Genomic DNA, 8573 nt, shown 5'->3' with positions numbered 1-8573 from the left:
GGTGGTTTAGATCGGTGGTGGTCCATGGTCGTTCAAATCGGTGGTGGTCGGTAGTGGTTCAGATCGATGGTGGTCCTGCGATGGTTCAGATGGAGGTGGTCAGTGGTGATTCAGATCGGCAGTGGCGGCGGTGGTTCAAGTCGGTGGTTGTTCCTATTGTTGGTGGTCGTCGGTGATTTAGATCGATGGTAGTCGACGGTGGTTTAGATTGGTGGTGGTCCGTGATACTTCAGGTGGCGGTGGTCGGATGTGGTTAAGATCAGCGGTGGTTAAGATCGATGATGGTTTAGATTGGTGGTTGTTCAAATCATTGGTGGTCGGCGGTGGTGATTCATATTGGTGGTAGTGGCTGGTGGTTGGATGTGGTTCAGATCGACGATGGTTCAGATCGGTAATGGATCAAATCAGTGATGGTCGGCGATGATTCAGAACGGAGGTGGCCGACGGTGATTCAGATCAGTGGTGGTCTGTGGTGGTTTAGATGGTGATGGTCGACAATGGTTCAGATCCGTGGTGGTTCAGATGGCGATGATTGGCGGTGGTTCGGATCGACGGTGGATCAAATCGGTGGTGGTTTAGATCAGCGGTGGCCGACGGTGGTTTAGATCGGTAGTGGTCGGCAGTGGTTCAAATCAGTAATGGTTCATATCGGTGGTGCTCGGCGATGGTTCAGTTCGGTGGTAGTAGGCGGTGATTTAGATGGCGATGGTCGGCGGTGGTTCAGATCCACGGTGGTCGAAGGTGGTCGACAATGATCATATTGGGTTTTACGAGATTAGGTTATATTGGGTTAAGGGCATATTTGGTATTATGAAAATAGAAAATTTCATTCCATCATAATACCATGTAGTTGCTAAAGAATGTTAAATTCCTTTATTTGTGGAATTTGTCGGATTTTAAAGATTACTTTCGTGAAAAATAATGAACCAACGAGAGAATGGAATTTGGTCAATGGAATTTAACATTCCAATTCCATCAGATTTCTTCAGAATCTGCTAACCAAATGCCCTAAGCCTTAAATATAAATATAAGTTCAATTATTTAATAAGGATTATTAGACATGAGTTAGCCGAACACTAAGCCAATCAATGTGAGCTTTTCATGATCTTTGTGAAAATTGAGATATATGTTATGTATTATGTCATTCGTTCATATAAATTATGTCATATCTTATTATCTATGTTATGTTATAAAGTTTATGTGCATGAAACATTTTATTGGTCCACCTAAGGATATGCTCGGAATTAAAGGGATGCATAAAAAGCTAGAAGTCCGACCTGAAAAAGCGTGAGCCTAGTAAACTCGAAGCCCAGGCGTTGGCCTAAAAACCCCAATTGGCCCAAGTTTTTTTTCATAACCCAAAAAAGGTTCGGACTAAACTAGCTTGATCGAGCCCATTTTCACATAAAAATCTCGACATATGGGACAATTTGGGTACTTCTCTACTCAGGATGCGAAGTTCGGTTATGCTCTAGAACTCAATGACAATTTATGAAAAATATGCAACTAAATTTAGTGGATGGTGCATGTGAGTAAGTCACATGTGCACTATAACACAATATGGATGATTTATGACCACAATGTAAATCACATTATGCATATACCATTAAAGAGATCTCGACTAATACAATGCTTTATTATATGCATTTGTTTTATTAGCTGTAAACTACAATTTTATGATATTATGTGCATGTTCTGAAAACTCATTAACTCACAAGAAATACGGCTGACTAATTTTTCATGTATCATAAGATCGAATATTCATAAAAGTCCAAAAGCTTAGGCAAAGCACTGTTAATTACTTAACTTGAAAGCCTTGGCGCTGCTCTGCATCTGTGATTCCACTCCATCCCACATATCTTTAGCAGATTTCAAATTGTCTACTCTGTTAAAATTTTCATTTGACAAAACATTGTTAACAAAGTTAGAGCTCTCTTTTCTACAACTGCTTTCTTTCTTTAAGATCAGAGTAACATTTTTTATCTTTTCTGATCTTTGAAGCTGGAATTGTAAGGATGTCATCAGTTCTTGGAACAACAGGAATTTCAATAGATGCTCCGTACTATATTTTAGGGTATGAGTATGTTAAATAATTAATAGACTATAATAACAAACAAGTGTGTATGTTGGCTTTGTGAAATTTAAATCTCAACCAACCTAACTCCTTCAAAAGTATAAACCCAAACCAATCTTTGCTGGTTAGGACGGATTGGGTTGGTGCATTAGAAAGCATTCTCCTTGAATTTGTCATACAATTCAAAAAAGAAATTGAACCATAAATTAAGTCTTTTTATGAACTAATATTTTCCTTGGTCCGTCAGAAAATATTTGTAGTTAATAAACGTGCAAGTCCTGATCAAATTACGCTAAAGTATTTGGTTTGTAACCACATGCATGGTGCTCGATTGGTTTGAGCTTGGCTCCAAAGGTCAAAAATACCAGGAGGTCCCAGGTTCAAATCCAAGGAGGAAATAAAATCCCACGGAGGTTCAAATGCAGTGACTCCGGACTATCTGCAAAGCAGGTGGTCATCTTGAGATTAGTCGGTTCGCATAGCGGGTTGAATATCCAGGTTAATATAAAAAAAAAGTATTTGGTTTGTCCAATTAATGAGACGGCTTCCACTTTCCATCAATATCACTAAGAAAGTCTTATAAAAATCTTGCAACAAACGGGAAGGGGACACAAAAGCCCTCCAAGCGAGAAGTAAAACTAATTCAATCTTTGCACAAGTCCATGCATGTACACATCAAATAAATTTTATTCTTTCTTCACAAACTTACATGCTCAATTCAAGGGGTCTGCTCCTTGGATTTGTTATCATCCGAAGACGGTCGGTTTTCAGAGTCAGATACCCGAACCTCTTCGATCATTCTCACCACCTCATCCATCGTCGGTCGCATATCTGGGACCCGCACCACACAAGCCATCCCGATCTGCAACATCTGCACCATCTCCTCTTCAATGTTCTGAAATTTCATCAGCTCCACGTCAAAAACCTCCGCGGTCCATTCTTCCCGCACCACCGACTGAACCCACCTTGGGAGATCCACCATGTCTTCTCTCCCTGGAGATTGAATAGGTTGTTTCCCGGTCAGCATCTCAAGGAGGAGTACACCGAAGCTGTATACATCTGATTTGTGAGTGTGTTTTCGGGTTTCCAGAACTTCTGGAGCTCGGTATCCGACAGCGTGCCGGGAGGAAGCGGGAGGGAAGTTCATGAGGGGGGCTAAGCCGATATCGGAGATGCAGCCATTTGTGTCTTGGTTGATGAGGACATTTGAGGACTTGATGTTTCCATGGGTGAATTTAGGACCTCCGATAGAATGGATATGGGCAATGCCTCTTGCAGCACCCAGAGCAATTTTGACTCTGGTTTCCCAGTCCACGGGATTTCTTTCCGAGCCCCTGTTTCCTGTGATTTCGTTGAAATTATCGGGTTAATAATAGGATGAATCTACACAAGGCCAGGAGGGAGGGAACAAGACAGCATGTAGACATTAATGTTGGAGTCCTACATCGGCTAAACTTGGACCATTTCTCCTCAATACATGTTGGGACCTCCTTCGGTCTCTTTTGGAGAGTAATCTACAGGGGTTACACAAATTTTTCTTATGGTATCAGAGCCAATGTCTCTTACCACTCTAGGACAATCTGAACCCATCTAGCCTTTGTTGAAGGGGGCATAGTAAGTGTGGGTGGTGACCCTTACCCGGTAAACACTTACCTGGTTTTTGTTGGTGAACGGCCTCCTTGACCATTTCTCCTCTATATATGTTGGAACCTCCAGGACTCTTTTGAAAAGTAATCTAATGGAGTTCCACATATTAACACTTGCATAATTCAGGAGATGGTCATGCCCTAAAATTTATTGACTCTAAGCCTGCAATGAGTTCACTCACTATGACCTTAAGCAGAATATAAGGTTCAAGTACTCTCAGACTAAACAATATACCTGCTTTCCTTGCATCTAATTATATCAAGTACTATATATGATGCATATTACTATCTTTACTTGCAATCATGGGTATATAGCTGTGACGAATAGGTGATTTTTGCTTGTAAGCAAAATGTAGCTTAACATACCCTAGTGATATTTGCTATGTCTATAATATCGCAAGAGCATATGAAGGTGAAGGAGAAGGGAGAAAGCATACCATGGAGGAGTGTCAACAAGCTACCCCCTGAGATATAATCATAAACAAGAAGTTTCTCATCCTTGGAGTAATAATAAGCACGAAGAGGGACAACATTTTGATGCTGCCCAACTCTCCCTATAATCTCCATTTGCTGTTCAAATTCTTTCTTCCCCACCACTACTTCTTTCAACCTCTTCACAACCACGGTTGTTGATTCCTCTAGGATGGCTTTATATGCTGTGCCAAAACTACCTTTTCCAAGCACCTCAGCAGAAGCCCGTAATAAGTCCTCAAGATCAAAGTTATAAGAACAGCCTTCAAAGAAAACCAGCTTGTTCTTTTCCGGCTCCTGCACCCCACTACCGAATTCTTCCCTGGGTTTTTCACCCCTTCCACCACCAGAAGACTTTGCTTTTGTCACATGACTCGGATCGCTACTCTTTTTCTTCAAGCAGCAGAAAAGTATGATAGCAACAGAAAGTATCAGTAAAATACCGCCTCCAACTGCAATGGCAATAATGGCCCACAATGGAAGTTTCTTTTTAGAACTCTGTTTTTTAGGGCCAATAGGTGGGGAAGGAAAGGGAGGAAATGCTGGTGAGCAAGGATTCAGAGGCTGCCCACATAAGAAAGAGTTCCCCAAAAATGAAGAACTGGGGAACGTGTGGAGGGAAGAGGGGATAGAGCCATTGAGATGATTGTAGCTTATGTTCAAATGTTTTAGACTCGAGAGTGTAACATTTGGAATGGGGCCAGAGAGGGAGTTATTTTGAAGGTTCAATCCAGTTAGCTGTGTTAAGTTCTGGATAACAGCTGGGATACTGCCAGTGAAAGAATTGAATGAGAGATCCAAAACAATCAGACGGGGAGGAAAGGAAGCTGGAATGTCACTGGTGAAGTTATTACGTTGAAGGAACAGATAATGGAGGGAAGGAAGAGCAAGAAGATCGGATGGTAATGTTCCATTGAGGCGATTAGATCTAAGGCTGAGAATCTGCAATGCATCAAGTTTTCCAAGCGTGCTGGATGGGATGGGACCTTTAAGTCCAATGGCAGGAAGTCGAAGAGCAAACACGCGGTTGCCATCAGAAGTACAGTTGATGCCCACCCAAGAAGTACAGATGCCAGTATTGTTGCTCCAGTTGAGCTTTGGACCATGGGGCACTGCATCAGCAAATGCAAGAAGAGCTTGTTTGTCCGAGTTCAAGTCGGCACATGCTAGAGGCAGAAGGAAAACTATGAAGATTAACTTAAGCAGTTGAGCAGAGCAGAGTTCCATGAGGAATGGTTCACATGTACAATGTTGATGGTGATGCAAGTGAAGTAATTTTCCTGATTTGGGACATCAACAATAGAACAAATTTAGATCACCAAAGAATCCAAATAATTATACAAAATAATATGCAAAATAACGACATTATGAAGCAATTTATCTGACAGGGCTAGGAACTGAAAGTACAAGGGTTTCTAAGCACGAAAAAGTTTGACAAGAGAAAAAACAAGCAGACAAGATGTTTACAAAATGTAACAGCTTATTAAACAGAAACAAACCTATCTCAAAATAAGTTAAGAACATCAATGTGAAATTCCTACCCCAAAAGGCTTCAACCACTTCTGTTTGATGAGGATAAAAAGGGTGGGTGGTCTTTCCCTCTCATGCAAGAATTATGCTGTCAAAACATAAAAAGTTGCCACATATTTCTCATTAACTCACTAATTACAAAGAGCTACCTAACAAGAACACAATACAAGCAGAATGCCAGAGTCTTCTTCATGGCATCAGTGAAACCTTACATCTTCTGATGTACACATAAATTTAATTGTAGGAATGACAGACCACGATCTGCTGATAATAAATTACAAGCCCACTCAAAAATAAGCAAGGTGCTTCCACAGGCCTAATATAGGGGACAAGCCAGCTGCCAATACCTATACACAACAGCTGAGTGAAACATTCTTACATATAGTAAGGGACATTCTTCAAGGTTATGTGCCAGGTTTCATCATGTAGACACAGCAGTGCCAGAAATCCTGGTGTCTTGCTAATTGATTAAAAAACTCATAGAATCTCGACAAAATAGTGTATAGTTGAAAATACAAGCCAGGTAAATTGTTATGCTATTGCAGTTCACTTCCCAAAGCATCCATTCCCAATAAAGAAAAAATAAAGTCGGGAAAAGGTAGCTAATATTGAAAGCAAGAAGCAAAAAAGGTATTAACAAGGGAAAGTTGGAAAGAGCAAAAGGGTAACACTTGATTTTTCTTCCACCTAGACAAAATCAACCAAATAAAAGAAAAGCCAAAAGGAGGTATGCATTTCTTTAATAGAGCAGTGGGTTCAGGATTCCAGTATATTGTTAACCAGAATCCCAGATGGCATTATTTCATAACACTAGTAAAATGAATGAAGCAAGATTTTTATAGCAAGAAATCTGCAATTGGTGAACTTACCACCGAACATTTCGGATTACTACAACTCTAATGGTGTCAAAAATCAAATCAAATGAAGAAAAACTGGAACCCCTTGGCATCAATTACTTGTCATCCAAAGGGTGAAAAGGCATGTATCTCTCCTAGCTATCTAACTTATTTTGTAAGAGTTCAATTGTAGAATGTAAATTAGGTTCAAGGTTAGATGGATCTGGCGATCCACCAAATTTCTATCACCTCCAAATCAATTAAACTTTGTTGGTTGCCTTGTACCAAGTTCTCTCTTTATCGCTACAATTACAATTTACCTAATAACTTACCAGGAAAAACTCATAATCACTTGAGATAAGAAAAATAAACCAGTACTACTCCAACATTTCAAGTCTGTGTACAAGTTTTAAGCAACACCATTCACATACTAATATTTTTTTCAATTTAAAAAAGATAGAACTTCTGAATTTTCAGCTACCAAATTTCATCTTTATTTACTTGAGATCAAACATTGCCTATTTTGCACCCCCACCCCCCAATCAAAATCACAAGCACACAATTTAATCCTTACATATTGATATGTAAAAGCACTCTTACAATAATTTTAACCTAAAATACGTATATTATAAAATGCACGAACAGGGTAGAACCTAGAACAATTAATTCGTAAAAATTGCATACCAGGACATGAACTTCTAGCCAAAAAAAAAAACAGACACATTTAACCTAACATAACAAAATTTTAAAATTGCATGTATGTAAGATGAAATTTTAACCGAACAGAATCACAATTGAAAAAACATCAATCTAAGAAACTTGCATATAAATGAAACAAACTTTCCAAAGAACAAAATCACACGAACAGTGATGGCAATGCACCTTGAAACATCACGAGAAACTTAGCCTTTGAAGCTCAAATACGAAGCTCCATCGTCGCCATCAGAGCTTGGAACTAACTTGAATTCCCCTGACGAACTGTAAAGGGAAGTCTGGGGCAAAGCTGTACCCACATTTTCCTGACTAGAATCCTTGGATACAACAGATCTCAAAACTCAACTTTACGCAGCAGAAATTGACTTGAAGAGAGCGCATTTAAAGCGAAAAACTCTCACCTGGAAAATAAGTAGCATTTAATTATGGAGACGCAAACATGATATACTCCATAGTTGAGCTGGATTCCAAATTAAATAATGAAAATTGCAGTAGGAATTAGGAAATAGAGTGGGAAGAATACACACACAGCAGTGTGTGTGGGTGTGAGAGAGAGAGAGAGAGAGGGGACAGATGATGATGATTTCTTTTTTAAGCGGGGGCTTTTAAATAAATAATTAAATTACACATGAGGACAGTATGTTATAATAATTCTCAGAAATACCACCGTGTCAGTCTGCTTGTTTTCTTGTGTTTGTATATTGCGGTCTTTTTATTAATTTTGGAATACACCCACTCTAAACTTTGATGTGTTTAAGATTATTTATAAAAATAATTTATTGATTTATTTTGGTTTGACATTAATAATAAATATTTTTAAGTATTTACATAAATAATTTATATAGGGATTATTTGGCTTGTTTTCTTGTGTTTGGTATATTGCGGTCTTTTTATTGATTTTGGAATACGCCCTCCCTTTAATTCAATTCTAACCATGCCATTTATGTGTTTGACTCATGCTTTCATCTTTAACCTTTTTACATTAAGTTTGACTCCATGCAATATTTTATATTAAAACATTCTCTTCACAACTTCCATCACATATTATATATATATATATATATATATATATATATTGGTTCAAATTTAATCAAGTTTATTGTGTTAACTTTGTTAACCATTTTCAATCAGTGACAATTCATCTTATATGTAGGTTTCTATCCATCTTAGAATCTAAATAACAAGGGTAAATATGTAAAAAAAAATTATGTAACTCTCATATCATTAATTAGGAGTTACAGAATCATAAAATTATATGATTTTTGTTAACTTATTATTGAATATCCAATTATGTGAACATGT

The 8573-nt window shown here is 38.5% G+C and overlaps 1 protein-coding gene across 1 annotated transcript; it reads right to left on the bottom strand.

The window, feature by feature from the left end:
* Positions 1-2595: 2595 nt before the first annotated feature.
* Positions 2596-7765, bottom strand: LOC112506923 (probable inactive receptor kinase At5g58300). The gene is made up of 3 exons (XM_025111259.1): positions 7440-7765; positions 4158-5471; positions 2596-3415 (listed from the first exon to the last, which is right to left on the bottom strand). The coding sequence occupies exons 1-3, from the start codon at positions 7447-7449 to the stop codon at positions 2793-2795; spliced, it is 1947 nt and encodes a 648-aa protein (XP_024967027.1). The 5' UTR covers positions 7450-7765; the 3' UTR covers positions 2596-2792.
* Between the last annotated feature and the right edge of the window lie 808 nt (positions 7766-8573).

Source organism: Cynara cardunculus, assembly GCF_001531365.2.
Source record: "Cynara cardunculus var. scolymus isolate 2C chromosome LG 2, CcrdV1, whole genome shotgun sequence".
In the NCBI taxonomy this organism is placed as follows: Eukaryota; Viridiplantae; Streptophyta; class Magnoliopsida; order Asterales; family Asteraceae; genus Cynara; species Cynara cardunculus.
The sequence above is the reverse complement of the archived record's forward strand: the minus strand, read 5'-3'. Positions and strand labels throughout refer to the sequence as shown.

Bases quoted from the DNA above. Each gene is read 5' to 3' on its own strand.
- LOC112506923 (XM_025111259.1), bottom strand. The intron at 3,416-4,157 runs GTATGCTTTCTC...ACGAAATCACAG, and splicing joins CTTGTTGACACTCCTCCATG to GAAACAGGGGCTCGGAAAGA.